At 45.1% G+C, this 17,691-nt stretch overlaps 2 protein-coding genes across 2 annotated transcripts in view; one reads left to right on the top strand and one right to left on the bottom strand.

Annotated features, from left to right (window-relative positions):
* LOC126567713 (fat-like cadherin-related tumor suppressor homolog) overlaps positions 1 to 9,163 on the top strand; it is a 126,182-nt gene extending 117,019 nt beyond the window's left edge. The window contains 7 exon segments of the mRNA XM_050223972.1: positions 1,565 to 2,018; positions 2,164 to 7,782; positions 7,854 to 8,039; positions 8,128 to 8,148; positions 8,443 to 8,670; positions 8,761 to 8,897; positions 8,899 to 9,163. Of these exon segments, the coding sequence (XP_050079929.1) occupies positions 1,565 to 2,018; positions 2,164 to 7,782; positions 7,854 to 8,039; positions 8,128 to 8,148; positions 8,443 to 8,670; positions 8,761 to 8,897; positions 8,899 to 9,087 (6,834 nt within the window). The 3' untranslated portion in view covers positions 9,088 to 9,163.
* The window catches only part of LOC126568604 (elongin-C), a 589,072-nt gene that overhangs the window by 368,089 nt on the left and 203,292 nt on the right, over positions 1 to 17,691 (bottom strand). The gene's annotated exons all lie outside the window — the stretch shown is intronic.

The raw sequence follows: 17,691 nt of genomic DNA, 5'->3' as shown, positions 1-17,691 counted from the left end.
CGAAGAAGCAAATTGTAATTTCAAATTTCACACATTTAGGCGCGGTCGATTTTAAAGCAGCCGACAGATCAGGGGAATATATTTGAATGTTGTTGTTCAAACGCTCATTTTTTTCATACACAACAAATTGAACTTTCACTCGTACTTTCATTGAAATGCGAGAGAAAATTTAAGCTGCTTCATCAAACCAAAAACACGCTTTCCCAAACCACTCCATCCTAGAGAGCATTCAAACTAAATTAAATGTTTTCCTTTCGTACCACAAGCGCGTCATGACAGACGTCTCAAATGTTTCGAGACAGCTTAAAATAACCTCCCTGTTTTAAGGACCCTTTCTCGCACAAGTTAGCAGAAAACAAATAAATTAATGCACATGCAACATACACGATAAAGATATAAAATTAGTAGTTGTTGCTCGAAAGGTACAGCAAAACATGAATCTACCTGTTCGTCTTACCGTTTTGCAACTGCCCATGAAAAACACGAAAAGGAAATTACAATCATCTCAAACCATCCCAAAAAGCGAAGCCCAAGCAATTTAATAGTGGTCTCAACCAAAATCCGACACGTTTCACTCTAACACACCAACCAGTACGAAGCATGTGGGCGCGTCCGTTCGTTTATGCTTTGTTTTCCATTCCCACCCACGGTACCAACATCGAACATTAGTACGGGTTGTACAAAAGTTTGCCAGAAGAAAATGGGAATGCAAATTGAACGCAATTAAGCCACACGTCGTCGTTGTTGTTGAGGTAGCCGTTCTCCTGCACCATTTCCTTCCTACTACCATTTAAAACGCCTTGTGTGTGTGCACCCGTATGCACACACAGTTTGCATGACGAGAAAAATGCTGATTTATGCTAAGCGTCGGGAAAACGGCCGCTTCTACCAGTGCCATGGAGCATTGAAATGAATCGTACACTTTGGGAATTGCCTTAAAGAAACGCCTAAATGCATGCTATCAAAATGTTACTCGACACTCTGCGCTACCTTAAAAGAGGGAAAGCCAAACTGACTCTATTTTCTCGCCCGAGCAGTGGTGAATTTATTTTCCATTGCGAATGAAGGTGAACGTTTCTGAAGGCAAGGTTTTGAATTCAAACGTACAATTACTGAACGGTTCCTAGTATCCTAGTATCTAGTACGAACATCCTCCCAAAAAAAACAGTCTTTCTCCCTGGAAAGCGAAAAGGGAACCCCGACACATACAGGCATTCATTAATGAAAATGAAACCACAGTGGGAAAAATGGTACACGAAAAGTCATCAGGGCAGATACAATTGTTTCGCAACGTTGACCAACAGACCAAGAGGTTCATATTGGTTTTTTATTTCGCTGACCACAAAACGACACCAATGAACTGATGTTGCTTGTGTTGTTTAAACCTTCGGGGAAAATTGAAACTTCTGAACACAACTTCCAGGGCAATTTAACCTCTATTGATGTATTTTTTTATTACAACGTCGATATCGATAATCGATAACGCTAAACACCGCATGTTCCGCGTCTGTTGAAGTTATCTGACTTATTTTCTTTTCCCGCTTAACCACATCGTCTTGTCTAGGTCAAGGCAACGGATAAGGACTTTGGCGAGTACGGCCGGGTAGCTTACTCCATCATATCGGACGATATGCAGGAGTATTTCTCGATCGATAAAGAGAAAGGTGAGATAGTGACGAAGAAAAAGCTTGACCGGGAGGAACGCATGAGCTACGATGTGCCGGTGATGGCGGTTGACGCTGGTGGACGTGCCGGGTTCAGTACGGTAAGGCTTCGCGTTGGTGACGAGAATGACAATCAGCCGGTGTTCCAGTATCGGGAGTATAAAACGCTGATCCAGGGAAATCTAACCGTGAACACGACGTTCTATCGCGTACGGGCGGTGGATGCGGACGACAACCAGAACGCTGTGGTGAAGTACTCAATCTTTGACTCGCAGAACAGTGGCATCAAGGAGCTGTTCGGGGTGGATGAAAACACGGGTGGATTGTATCTGCAGAAGAGTGCTGTACAGTGGGGTAAGTTGTTTTTCCTTTCTTCACTTTTTATTTTATCATTGAATGGACCAACTTTTTCATACAATTGTATAAAATATTGTTTTATACTAATGACTAAAATCCTATATACAATGGAAAAAATGTCCGCCACCTATCCGATTTCCAGAGAACCAACTTTTCCAGTTCTTCATACGTGCTCACGACGGTGGAACTCCGCCACTCTACTCTGACGTCCCGATTGATATCTATATCATGAGCTCTGCCGAAAATCCTCCACTGTTCGAGAAGAAGGACCGCAAACTCTTCCTCTCGGAAAGTTCCCTTCCGGGCACCGTGATTACACGACTACGTCTCTCCGGTAATGTCACTGCCAAGTATCGCATCCTATCAGATGAGGTGGAAGAGCCCCAGTTTTCGATTAATGATGCTGGTCAGCTGCGATTAGCGAAAACACTCGATCGTGAAGTACGGGACTCGCATCTGATCGCAATCCTAGCGGAAACAGACTCAAGTCCTCCGCTGACTGCAGTGACAGAAATTATATTGCACGTTCAGGATGAGAACGATAACACACCGATCTTCGAAAGCAATCCCTATTCGTTCCCACTGGCAGAGAACATTGAAAAGGGTAGTTCAATCATGAAGCTGACGGCGCGTGATGCAGACAGTGGCTCGAACGGTGACATTCGCTATGCACTGTCGCCTGACGTTGGTGATATTGTGAATATCTTCGATGTGGATGCGTACACCGGCTGGATCACAACGTTGGTGCCATTGGACAAGGAAAAACGAGAGGACTACAAGTTCCAGGTGCTTGCTACGGATAATGGACAGCCAAAGCACACAACACGCTCGACTGTGATCATACGGCTGAAGGACTACAATGACTGTCCACCGGTGTTCAAAGAGAGCCAATACAAGGCGAGCGTTAGTGAGGATGCTCTACCTGGTACGGTGGTGCTCCAGATTGCTACTACGGATAAGGATGTTGATTTGAAGAGTGCTGTCGAGTACTACATCATCTCGGGTGATTCGTTGTCACAGTTCCAGATCAAGAATAGTGGTGAAGTGTTCGTCGTGAAGGCACTCGATCGCGAGAGTATTGCCGAGTACGAGCTGAAGGTGATCGTTACCGATGGCAAGTACACGGCCACTGCGAACATCTCAATCACGGTGCTCGATGCGAACGATAATCCACCGTACTGCTTGAAGTATCGCTACCGAGAGCAGCTTAGCGAAGGTGATCGACCTGGCACGCACGTGCTACAGGTGTTAGCCAACGATATGGACGAACCAGCAAACAGTCGATTACGCTTCTACCTTACTGGAAACGGTGCCGAAGACTTCAATCTCGACAAGGACACTGGTCATCTGAAGACGGCTCGTAAACTGGATCGCGAAACCCATTCACGCTACAGCTTAATGGCGCACGTACAGGACCGTGATCATCCGGGTTGGGAGTGTTCGTCACAGATCGAGCTAACACTTACCGATCTCAACGACAACCCACCAGAGTTCTCCATGAATCCGTACAGTGTAACACTCCCAGAAGACGCCGAAGTAGGCACATTGGTGACAAAGATCCATGCTACGGATGCAGATATAGGCATCAATCGGAAGATCAAATACGCATTCCTAGATTCATATCGGGATCATTTCCGCATTGCACCAGAATCGGGCATCGTTACACTAGCGAAACCGCTTGATCGTGAGCTAAAGGCACTGTATAACCTGTCGGTCAGTGCAATCGATCTCGGACATCCAGCACTATCCAACTCAGCCACTCTCATCATCAACGTGCAAGACATCAACGATAATCCGCCGGAGTTCACGTCGAAACATTATTTCGCGTCGGTTCCGGAGATAAATGCCATCGGGTCAGAAATCTTGAAGGTGCTTGCCACCTCCAAAGACACTGGCATAAATGCAGAAATCAGCTACTCCATTATCGGTGGTAACGAGCATCGGAAGTTTAGCATTAACAACAAAACTGGCATACTGTCGCTAGCGGATACGCTTGACTATGAACGAGCTAGAGATTACTTCCTTACAATTCAAGCTGTAGATGGTGGAACGCCACCGCTCAGCAATCTGGCTACGGTCAATATCTCCGTTACGGACAGTAACGACAATCATCCACAGTTCACACAAAACTCGTACAACGCACGAATTCGTGAGGATGCTCAGCGCGGTGATCGTATACTCCAGGTTCGGGCGAACGATCTTGACTCGGAGGATAACGGTCGGGTAAGCTACACGATCGAGCGTGGTGATCGTATGGAGCAGTTTGCGATCGAAGAAGACTCCGGCTATATCTCAGTCGCGGGAACTCTTGATCGTGAATCCATTTCGAACTATGTGCTGGAAGTTCAGGCACGCGATCACGGTGTGCCAACGCTTACGGCCTATGTTCTCGTAAACATTGAGATCTCCGATGCTAATGATAATCCGCCAGTATTTACCCAGCAAAACTACACAGCTGTTGTGCAGGAGGATAAACAGATCGGTCACACACTGCTGAAGTTCGATGTGACGGATGCCGATACGGCACCGAATGCAGCACCGTACACGTTCGATTTTCGATCGGGTAATGAGGGTGGCTATTTCCGCATTGAGCAGGATGGAATTCTTCGCACTGCCACACGGTTTAACAGTAAGATTCGTGATAGCTATCAACTTCAGGTGCGCGTGTTTGACAATGGAACTCCACCACTCTACTCCGACACTTGGGTACTGGTGAAGGTGATCGAAGAATCGCAATATCCACCCGTCATCACACCGCTGGACATTTCAATCAACTCTTTCATGGACGAGTATCCAGGTGGTGTGATCGGTAAGGTGTACGCAACGGACCAAGATCAATACGATACGCTCACGTACGGTCTCTCACCAACGATCGGTGTTCTCTACTCGCCTACGAACCTCTTCAACATCTCCAAGAACGATGGTGTGATCTATGCCTACCCAAGACTAGACGTCGGTGACTATCGTGTCAATGTTACCGTTACCGACGGGAAGTTTGCCTCCTTCACAATCGTGAAGGTTTCGGTCGAGCTGATCAACGAGGAGATGCTGGCGAACTCGATCGTGATCCGCTTCCTGAAGGTGTCACCGGAGGCGTTCGTGTTGAGCCACCGGAAAGGCTTCATCCGCTCGGTAAGGAATGCGATCGGGTGTAAGATCAAGGACATCATCATCATCTCGGTGCAACCGTCCAACGATGACGATCTGAATCTGATACAGCATCGTGCCCGGCGAGAGCTGGCTAACGTAACACACTTGATGGAGTATGGCCCAAGGACGAAGCGTAATGCAAACCGTGATCTTGACGTACTGTTCACCGTGCGAAAGACTCAAACGGGTGGATTTTATGCTGCCCATGAGATACGGCGTGTAATCGACGAGAACTTGGAAGAGATAGAGGATGCAACGAAGCTACAGATCGACGAGGTCGTCAAATCGAAGTGCTTACCGAACTTCTGCATACACGGAGAGTGTGAGGACAAGATTGTACTGGACGCGAAGCTGATACATCCCGTGTCGACAGATGTGACGAGCTTTGTGTCGGCACGTCATGCTCATCGTATGGAGTGTGCCTGTCGGGAAGGGTACGGTGGTGACAAGTGTCAGCATGCAGTTAACGAATGTTCGAAGGCACCCTGTCCACCGTACAAAATATGCATCCCGGACTCGTCCGATCAAGGGTACCATTGTACATGCAGAGAAGGATTCGCTGGTCCCAAGTGCGATCGAGACATTACACTGTGCAACGACGAGACGTGCTACGTACCGAGAAATCCGGTTTCTTTCAGTGGCAAGAGCTATGCACACTACCGAATCGAGAAGGAGATCGCTAGGAAAAATCTCGAAGATCAGCTTGTGCTGAGCTTACGGCTGAGAACAGTTCAACCGACCGGGAACATCATGTACTCGGCCGGTAAGGTTGACTTTAACATTCTCGAGATCATGAACGGAATGATCCAGTACCGGTTCGATCTTGGATCGGGTGAGGGACTCGTGAGTGTTTCCAGTATCTTCGTCTCGGATGGTTTGTGGCACGAAGTTCGTCTAGAAAGGGAAGGAAATAGTGCCAAGCTTTTTGTGGATGGGAAGCACGTCGCCCAGGGTAATGCACCTGGCGTGAATGGAGTTCTAAATCTTCAATCCGATGATATCTTCTTCGGAGCGGAAGTTAAGCAACATCCAACCGTGCTTGGGTTCCAAGATGTTCAGCGAGGATTCGTTGGGTGTATGGATGATATTCGACTGTCGAAGATTCCGGTTCCACTGCACATGAAGGGTGCTAGCTCGGTCGCCAGCTTGCGTCAGTTCGCCAACGTAGAGTTCAGCTGCGATGCATCATCGGTGCTGGTACCGCTCGGTGTTTGTGGTACACAACCCTGCTGGAACGGAGGTACCTGTAAGGACATTGGTGGTGGCAACTTTGAGTGTTTGTGTCATTCGCGCTTCTCCGGACCTTACTGCAAGGAAGATCTCAACCCATGTGCCTCATCACCCTGTCTGTATGGTGGCAAGTGTTCGAAGGTAGGCTTCGGCAATTACACCTGCGACTGTCCGGCTCGTATGTCCGGTAAGCGATGTGACTATGGCAGGTTCTGCACACCGAACCCTTGTCGTAATGGTGGAGTCTGCGAGGAAGGTGATGATGGTCCGCTCTGTATGTGTCACGGGTATAGTGGTACCTTCTGTGAGACCGATATTGACGAATGTGAACGGCAACCGTGTGGTAATGGAGCGACCTGTATTAACGAAGCTGGCAGCTTCAGGTGCATCTGTCCACCAGAGATGACGGGAGCGAGCTGTGGTGATCCACTTAACACGAACGCACTCACCATTGCACTGAAGAAAGTCACATCGGAAGCGTTCTTCATCGCAGTCGGTGTAATCGGATTCGTGCTGGTCGGAGTGGTGGTTTGGGGTGTTACATGTGTGTGTCGCAAGAAGCGTCGTTCGAGTCGGCACGAAAAGATTAACAACGAAGCGAACAAGGGCATCGTGCTGAACCCGGTTTCGGAAACTTCCGGCTACAAACGTGGCTCCAAAATGAGCAATCTAGAGATACAACGCGATCAGCGACCGGTTTCATACACGCCGAGTAGTAACAATGCTGCAGACCATCTGTACAACTGTAACGCGATGCTGCAGTACAACAATTTGGATACACTGCGTAGCTACGGGTCGGCCGGTGATGAGCTCGAGAACGTACCGCCAGAGTACCGGAAAGGCACTGTACCGTGCAACCAGCAAATGGTGAACCTGAACAGTGGTGGAGCAAATGCCAACTCTTCCGACACCGAGTCACTACACAAACAGAAGTGGAACGAACAGATCCAGCTGCAAACATTCACCGACAAGATCAACAACGATCTGAAGCGGCTCGCCCAAGGTGGTTCGCCTGATCCTCTCCTGCAGCAGCAACAGCAACAACAGCTTCAACCTCAACTCCAGCCACCTCATCCCGGGGCCCACCTGCGTGTGTCACCGATGCAGCTAAAACCGGCCCAGATGGGCATACTGCCCGGCCGGCTACTCAACACACAACACTCGCCCACGATGCTGATGCCACCGCACAGCTTCGAGGACGCACCGTCACATCACGGCAGTACGGCCGCCTACCATTGGGACTGTTCCGATTGGGTCGGCCGGGGCCATCATCCGCTGCCCAACATCACCGAGGTACCCGGCAGCGAAGTACCGGACTCGTCCAGCTTCCACAGCAACGAAAGCAATGAGTCGCATCCGAAAACAAGTCTTCTTCCACCGAGTAAGTGTTCGCTGGTTTGTTGGTTGAATGGTTTGTATGGCTAACTAACTGTTGTCTATCTGCTCACATAGTTCTAGGACCGGTGGACTCGACGCGTGATATCGAAACGCTAAACGAGGATAACGAGTCGGAGTACGTGGACGATTCGGAGTGTGATCAGAGTGAGCAGCCGCTCTCGTTGGGCTTCGAGCAGAACTCCTCCATATCCTGCCTGAACCCGCTCGACAGTGGCAGCGAAGACTATAGATTTAACACAGGTAATTTGAAGTGGTTTGGGCTTGCCATTAGATACCATACTAACAGCTAACGCGTAATGTTTTCTTTCACTCGTAAAAAATGCTGCAGTGCCTTTAAAAGTTAATACACGTAAGTCTTCTTAATGTACTAACCTAAGACCTTAGACACTTATCCCGCAATTGACTCTGAATGTGAATGAAGCATGGCAATCAACTGGTCCTCCACTTTTAAACATCATTTATTGGAGCATTGTTATTCTTGGCTAAGAGAATCCCTAAAGACATTGATGTTAAAGTGGAAACCATTTGGTAGTTTTGCAAGTAGTTTTATCATGGTGTGTCAGCGACTTCAAACATAACCAAAACCTCAACTTGATTCGTTTCTTTTTCTTCTCCCTCTCTCTCTCTCTCTTTCTCCAAGCAGCTGATAGTTATCTGCGTCATCCGAACAGTTACTTGCCGAAGTATAACATACAGAGCGAAACGGAGGGCGAAAATGTGCCACTGACGGGCCGGAAGCCGCTAAACGGGCTCGAGATAGGCCGCCATCAGCTGGTTGAGTCGGACGACGATGATGTCGAGTCGTACGGATTCCCCCAAACGCGCCGAAACCGTCGCGAACCCAGTGATATCGATTTAGTTTTAAAAACTGGTAAGCTGGTCCTTTCCTTGTATGAGAACTTAGCTCTTATCCTTGGTTTCCTGTTCTCTGTTTCTTTCGATTTGTTTTGCCTATCTAAAGACGAAGGTAGCTCTCTGCTTAGCCATTCCCGCACACACAACAGCTCGAACCACTCGAACAGTGATCTCTCCACGCAGCTGTGCGAGATCGACGACTCCGAATACGAGGAGGGCCATCAGCAGCAACCAATCCACCATCACCATCACCATCATCACCATCATCATCAGCAGCAACAGCAGCTTCAGTCCCAGCCCGCCCCTTCTGCCAATGTGTCCGGATCGTCTGGTGGTAGCGCCGGTTCGACCGGTGCCACCGCCAAACCGAAACAGCAAAAGGTCAAGTGGAGCAACACCGTACAGCAGACGGAAGTTTGACAGCGGCAGCTAATCCGTGACAGCAGCAACACACACCGCCACCAGATGGCACTAACAGATAAGACTTATTTTACTACTTTTACTAGTAATGTCCTGCGCACACTGTGTAGCGATGGTAGATTACTACTGCACGGTGTGGCAGTATCGGTGCGATCCTTGTTTCTACTTCTGAGGCAACTACAACTACTACTTCTACTACTCCAGAAGTCACCAGCATTCCAGCACCACTGGTACTTCGTGGTGAGATACCTTTATTTAACTTAGCCATCTTCCGTGGTGCTGTGTTCTTTTAAACTTTTGCAATGATGATGTGTCATATACATATATATACTATTTACTGCTTGTATGTCCTCAATAATTCGACGCAGTTATTTGAGGACTTTTAGATTTCTGTTTTTAACATTAATTAAGAATGGCAACTAACCGCTCACCTTCCACCTACTCTGTTTATCATCATGCGAGCACATACGGTAAGTCCATACACTCCAACAAACGAATGGAAAAGATCGATTTCATCCAATTAACGCAATTAAGGACTGAGCGATATCCTCCATTTGAGTTCGGTATATGAGGCACCGCGCCCACCAACTATCATTACGCTGCAAGAGTTTTGTGTTTGATGAGGACTATGACAGAAACTAGAATTACTTAGACTAATTTGTACCTCTCTCTCTCTCTCTCTCTCACGCTCTCGGCCGTGCCCTGTGTGTGTTGAGAGGAGAATCAGAATCCACTGCAAACAACACCTAAACACTATGTCCACAAGCATGCAACCGAATGGCCGGAACGGGGTTCTAAATGACCACAAAAAAGACCTCCCGAAAATCTACAAACAGACCAGACACCTTCCATTAGGAGATTCGATAGAGATTACCAGTTCAGTATTTGCATTGCGCATTTTCTGTCTGCCGAGTGTATGCCGCAGTTCGGGCGATATTTGTGAAGGGCTTAGGCTGACACGATTTGCCATTAATGGATTTCCTTACCTTCCGTGTATAATTTATCGAACTGGTTGACAGCTAACCTCGTACAATGTATCCTTACAGCGTGACACTCATGACGAGTTCCATTATTCCGTCAAGCGATGGGTGTTCTTAAGTTGAGATGTATGTAACACTCATCATGTTTAACCTTAATGTTCCGTCAATTCCATTTGTTGTAACTAAATATTCCACATCGAGGTTAGCTCCACCGCAATAGACTCAGTTTGTTCCATTAGGGTAAAAACAAATGTGCATTTTAAGTGAGAATTTTAACTCATTGTTTTTTGGAAGCTCATCTTATAATTTCATCCCACTTGTAGGAGTTCCTTCAGAGGGTGGAATTTTTGTGTTGCTATTAAGTAAACAACAACTCGCCCACCCGTAAAATGTTTCATCTTTTTCATTTCACAGCGAACGCAAACCGAAAAATTGAAGCGATGCAAACGCACTTTGAATAGCAACGTGAGTAAATTGGTGCAAAAAAAAAAGGTGAAAAACAATGTAAAAGAACAAGTAACACTAAGAAATCCTTAGCAATCGTTAATAGCATAAGTAAGTAAAAGAAGAACAAAAGGAAAATCATCAATCACACAAACACACAAAAACTAACTAAACAATCCACACGACGAAAAACTTGTATCATACAAACAAACAAAAGAGGTAAAACTAAAAGTGAAGCAAAAGCGGAAACAAAACAACATTAGCGGTAGGGTAAATGAAATTACGAATCTTCGTTTTTAGTTTAACATTTTATGTTTTACGTTTGGGAACAAAATCGAATGCATCAAAAGCGAAAGTAGTGTGTAATGGTAAGTTTAAATAAAATTCCCTTTCCCGCCCCAAAAAACCACACCCTCCTGTCATATCCCCACACACTCTCTTTGTAGGTTGAAAAACAAAACAACGGACAACTATATCAAAAAGTATTAGGAAGAAAATAACAAAATGTAACAACTAGAACAAAAAAAAACAAGAAATGAAAATGAAAACTCGTATTCACAGCAAAAAAAAAAAATGGGAGAAAACGAAAAAAAGAAGGTAAGAAACACGTAACTAGACTATCACAATTAACTGGAAAGGATGAAATGAGTTGACTACTTTCCTTCGCGGAACGCTCGAAGGAAAACAGTTTATCATGTTGGGAAAATCTTAAGCACACATACACACGCACGCACGCACGCACATACATTCGATGATAACTCCTTCATTCAGCCATGGTTTTTTTTAAAAGGATCACAATCAAACAACCTCTTGGAGTATCGAAAAGTATGAAAAAGAAAAGAAAAAGCGAGCGAAACACGTATTAATTAAAACATCACCAACGGAGAAAATTATTTGAATAGGCGTGTGTGCGTGTGTGTGTGTGTGGGATGAAAAATAGGATGGAAATTATACGAGAATTTTCATTTCATGTGCAAACAACCCATGAAGAGGATGAAGCGTAGGAAGCGAATGATACAGAAACAACCGATACAAAAAAGCGTATTTATATTATTATTGGTGCCGGTTCCTCCCTTGTACTGATCTGTGAACCTGGGAGGGGGGCGAAGGGCGCCAGAATGTGTTGAGCGAACTTGTGGAAGTAAATAAATTTCTGAGATAACTATTTTTAAACCTCCTTTTTTAAGCTTATTCAGCCTAAAACCTAAACATCCGATCCGAAAAATTTCGTTGAGGGTAAGTAATATGTAAAGTAAAACATATTTCTTTTATTATTCTAAATCATAAGGGGATTTTATTGAAATTTAACTTAGTTTATCATATGTTTCATCATAATCATCATAAGTATTAAAGCAAAACGTTCAGATTTTCCTTATACCTGGGGATTCAGGTGCTGGCTGGAAAGAATTCCTTCGAAACTGGTCCGTATGGTAGTTTCATGTAACAGGAGAGCATCCAAATTAGGACGATACATCTCGTTCGTTCGATCGAGCAAGAGCGTCTGGTATTTTGAAGAGAAATTCCTTCAAAACTGATACTTTCGAGTAACAGGAGAGCATCCAAACGAGGATGTAGCATCTTTTGGATAAGGATATCAACTGGAGAGAATTCCTTCTAATTTTCCACTTGGGGATTTTAGGTAAAAGGAGAGCAGCCAATCAGAAGCCAGTATTCCGTTCCTAGGATCGAGAGATAACATCTGATAGTATGCGTTCTTATCAAGGAGGGGAAAGTGATCGACACGCATGAAGAAGCGAGAGAGAACTAGTTATCTTTCTTTCGCCGGCTGGATTGGTGCACGGGGAACCAAGAGAGCCTCTCTAATAAACAAGACATTCGATCGAGAGAGAACATCTGATAGCATACACTCTCGCTGGTGAGGGGCAAATGATCGTCTTGCATGAAGAAGCGAGATAGCATCCTTTCTCTTTCTTTCGCCGGCTGGATTCAAACGTTCGCTGCCGAAAATTCCTTCTGAACTGGTTCGTGTGCCACTTTCATGTAACAAGAGAGCATCCAAATCAGGAGGTAGCATCTTGTGGATAAGGACACCAGTTGGAGAGAATTCCTTATAATTTTCCACTTGGGGATTTTAAGTAAAAGGAGAGCAGCCAATCAGAAGCTAGTATTCCGTTCCTTCGATCAAGAGAGAACACCTGATAGTATGCGTTGTTATCGGAGAGTGGAAAGTGATTGACACGCGTGAAGAAGCGAGAGAGAATTAGTGATCTCCTCTGACAGCCGCTGGATTGGTGTATGGGGAACCAAGAGAGCCTCTCTAATAAACAAGACATTCGATCGAGAGAGAACATCTGATAGTATACGCTCTCGCTGGTGAGGGGCAAACGATCGCTTTGCATGAAGAAGCGAGATAGCATCATTTCTCTTTCTTTCGCCGGCTAGATTCAAACGTTCGCTGCCGAAAATTCCTTCTGAACTGGTCCGTCTGTTACTTTCATGTAACAGGAGAGCATCCAAATCGGGAGGTAACAGCCCGTCCATTCGATCGAGAGAGAGATTAAGGGTGAGAAAGTTATCAACTTGCATAAAGAAGCGAGATAGAATCATTTATCTGTCTTTTGCTCGCTAGATCGAGAAGCTGGTTAGAGAGAATTCGGAAGAGAATCTTTGTGATTGATCGATTATACACATTAAGTGTAATACGAGCGCTGCTTACCAGGGTTTAGCTAACATTTTACCATTAACTGTTCTTTACTATTCGTTTGTTTCTTCGTTCGTGTACTTAACATGCTTTATGTCTTTGCTTCTTCTGTAATAATTCTCAAATTTCATAGTAATACAACACCAATTTCTGCTCAGCTCTTACCCATATTTTTTTATTTTGCTGAACAAATAGCAATAGCATTAAGTTCGATACTTGGTATCAATCTATTTACAACAATAATCATCTCATGAGCTTCAATTTCCTCGCCTATCCCATCAAACGCTAATAGAGTGATTCTAGTGAGTATTCTCTAGCGACATTCCAACCAGCCATACGTGTAATCATTGTCCTTTATTCCCTTGTATGAAGCTTTTTACATGCCTTTTCGCATTATAAATCAGTGTTGCCAATGCAGACATTAAACCCCTCCCGGTAGTACACCATACACAAATAAAACAATCGTACAACCCATATGATGACAGCTATAACGTAATGGTCGAACAGTCAAACATTTTCCCACGATAAAAGTGATTAACAGGCAAGAACTCTCCGGACCCCATCCGGCACAAGCCGAACAGAGCTTGTGCGTGGACTTGGTTGAACGAGGGAGGTATTATTATTGCTGTGGCTAACCGATCACGGGGCGGCATGGTGTGTTGTATTGAATTATGCAACTGACCCAACACACATGCTCGACCGTCATAATTCGAAAGGAAACGTAGCAAACACACACACACAAACGTGCCGTATTTAGATGAGAGATAAACATTTGTTATTGGTTTATTGCTGTGTTGTTTGGTGGTGTGCATTGGTTTCGTACTGGTTTAGCGCCACAGACACATACACACACACAATGGCTTATTAAGCCGTGCTGAGGTCGAGTGCGTTTATGAAGTTGAGCAGATTTACCGAGCGGATTATCTTGTCAATTGTGTATTTCCTATTGCTTTCTATTTTTTGCTGTATGAGATATGCTTCAATGTGTTGTGATCCTAATTAATGCATTCAATTTTAAAGGATGTAGATAAATAGATAATTTTATTAAATATCTCTGTTGGAAATACCTTACCAAGTCAAGCATTTAAAAGAACTATTAAAGTTGTTAAATCTATTTCCATTTCGATTCCGTGACACATAAGAACCAATTGTCTGAAAATCAAATTCAGAAAACCTCTTTTTCGTGGAATGACTGGAAGAGGAGGTGGACAATTCGGGGTTGCATGTATCACAGAAAGATGTGCGGTTCAAAGACGCATTGAACTACATGTAGAACGCTCTGATCGGACCAAAACTGAATGAATTATCGCTGATTTTCCACTAGAATGTCCAAAGAAAACCAATTCTTTGCAGAATAACTAGGTAAAGAATGGAGGGACTCGGGTGCAGTGGTCCACAACGAGATGCATGATTCAAAGACGCATCAAGCGATATGCAGGTGATACCGACCCGACCAAAACTGGTTTTCCATGAGACTGCTGGTTGATTGGGAGAAGGGATCGGGTTGAGGTGTTCTACAAAAAGGTGGACGGCCTAAAGGCGTATCCAACGGTAGGTCATTCATCTCGATCGGTCAAGGAATGGCCGAGTTATCACCGATTTTCCACGGGAATATTTTAGTTTTTCCGCAATAACTGGGTAGGAGGATGGTGGGATCGGGTTGAGGTGTTCTACAAAAAGTTGTGCGGCCTAAAGACGCATCCAACGATAGGTCACGCATCTCGATCGGTCAAGGAATGGCCGAGTTATCACCGATTTTCCACGGGAATGTTTTAGTTTTTCCTCCATATCTGGTCAAGGGGGTGGTAAGATCGGGTTGAGGTGTTCTATAAAAAGGTGCGCGGCCTAAAGACACATCCAGGTCATTCATCGCGGTCGGTCAAGGAATGGCCGAGTTATCACCGATTTTCCACAGGAACGTTTTAGTTTTTCCGTCATAACTGGGCAAGGGGGTGGTGGGATCGGGTTGAGGTGTTCTACAAATGATACGCGGCTCGAAGACGCATCCAACAGTAGGACATTCATCCCGATTGGCGGAAAAATGAGGGAGTAATCGCCGATTTTCCACGGGAATGCTGCTGGCGGAATTTCCCGGGAGTTTGTGGAAAATCCTGCTTAGTCCCTTTCGACATCAAAAATCACGTTTTGGAGGGGTTTTTGAAAGATATTTCAAGAAAGAAATAAAAATGAGGAAAATAAATTAATTTTGATGAACACACTTAAAATGGCACGGAAAAATATTTGTCATCTCGGAAAGAAATTATTTACCAATTCGTTTTTAAAACTTCCATTAGCTACCTCCTCGGATTCATGCTCTCCTGTTACTCCAGGTCGAATTTTGTCGCATCGAATTTGGCCCGATTTTTGCCAAAAATTTCCAGATTTTTGTCACAAAAATCCGACCAGGAGTAACAGGAGAGCATGATTTCGTGGAGGTAGATCGGGTCGGCCAAAAATTTCCAAAATCAGTTTTAAAATCCAAAGTCAGTTTTAAATTTGGGTTGGAAATTTTAAGTTTGAAATTCAACTAAAATTTTTGCCTCGGGATTTTAAAACTGACTTTGGATTTTAAGATTGGATTTGGAAATTTTCGGCCGATCCGGGCTACCTCCTCGAAACCATGCTCTCCTGTTACTGCCAGTCGCTCCCAGTGGTCCTGGCTCCTCCGTCTTTGGGCCCCGCAACATTTAGTGACCCCGATCCCACCACCCCCTCGCCTGGTTATTACCCTCTCGCCCAGGTAAATCGGTGATAACTCGGCCATTCCTTGACCGATCGAGATGCGTGACCTATCGTTGGATGCGTCTTTAGGCCGCACAACTTTTTGTAGAACACCTCAACCCGATCCCACCACCCCTTCACCTAGTTTTGGAGGGAAAACCCAACATTCCGATGGAAAACCGTCGATAACTCACTCAGTTTTGGTCCGATCGGGATGAATGACCTATCGTGGGATGCGTTTTTAGGCCACACAACTTTTTGTAGAACACCTCAACCCGATCCCACCACCCCTTCACCTAGTTTTGGAGGGAAAACCCAACATTCCGATGGAAAACCGTCGATAACTCACTCAGTTTTGGTCCGATCGGGATGAATGACCTATCGTGGGATGCGTTTTTAGGCCACACAACTTTTTGTAGAACACCTCAACCCGATCCCACCACCCCCTTGCCTAGTTATGGAGGAAAAACTAAAACATTCCGATGGAAAATCGGTGATAACTCGGCCATTCCTTGACGGATCGAGATGAATGACCTATCGTTGGGTGCGCATTTAGGCCGTCCACCTTTTTGTAGAACACCTCAACCACATCCCTCCACCCCCTTACCTAGTTATTGCGGAAAATTTTAAATCTTTCCGTGGAAAATCGGTGATAACTCGGCCATTCCTTGACCGATCGAGATGAATGACCTACCGTTGAATGCGTCTTTAGGCCGTCCACCTTTTTATAGAACACCTCAACCCGATCCCTCCACCCCCTTGCCTAGTTATAGAGGAAAAACTAAAACATTCCCGTGGAAAATCAGCGATCACTCGGCCATTCCTTGACCGATTGAAATGAATGACCTACCGTTAGATGCGTCTTTAGACCACGAAACGTTTTGTAGAACACCTCAATCCGATCCCACCATCCCCCTACCCAATTATTGCGGAAAAACTAAAACATTCCCGTGGAAAATCGGTGATAACTCGGCCATTCCTTGACCGATCGAGATGAATGACCTACCGTTGGATGCGTCTTTAGGCCGTCCACCTTTTTGTAGAACACCTCAACGCGATCCCTCCACCAACTTGCCTAGTTATTGCGGAAAAACTAAAACATTCCCGTGGAAAATCGGTGATAACTCGGCCATTCCTTGACCGATCGAGATGAATGAATGAATGATGATCTTTGGATGCGTCTTTAGACCACGAAACGTTTTGTAGAACACCCCAACCCGATCCCAGCACTCCCGCCAATCTATTGCTGAAAATCAAAAGCATTTTCATGGCAAACCGGCGATAACTCGCTAAGTTTTGATGCGCTCGAAGCATTCCGCATATTGTTTGATGCGCCTTTGAGTCGCACATCTTATTGTAAGACAATTCAACCCGATTACTCCACCCCTCGTCCAGTTATTGTGGAAATCCCAAATTTATTGTGGAAAAACATCAGCATTTCTAAGGAAAATCGGCAATAACACGCTCAAATCTGGTCCGATCGGGGCATTCAGCATAACGTCGGATGCGTTTTTGGGCTCTCTGTAGATTATCTACTCTTTGAGAGTGAGCTAAAGTATAAAGATTTTCAATAGAGTTGTTAAACTACTTGTAAGATGTATTTTGTCCGATTATTCTTTTTAATAAAAACTCTATAAAGATAACTTATGTTTGAGAAGTTTCCCGCAATAGTTAATTTATCTCAATCACCACACCAAACATTCCTTTTATCATTTATGCGTTCTTTGATATGCGAATCAATTATTTCTTACTCTCATCCGTTTATTCCCCTAGTTTTCTAGCTCGAAGGATAATACGCTGCAATTTACTT

The sequence above is a fragment of the Anopheles maculipalpis genome, chromosome 2RL, assembly GCF_943734695.1.
Source record: "Anopheles maculipalpis chromosome 2RL, idAnoMacuDA_375_x, whole genome shotgun sequence".
NCBI lineage: Eukaryota > Metazoa > Arthropoda > Insecta > Diptera > Culicidae > Anopheles > Anopheles maculipalpis.
Note: the sequence above shows the minus strand (reverse complement) of the source record. Positions and strands in the feature narration are given on the sequence as shown.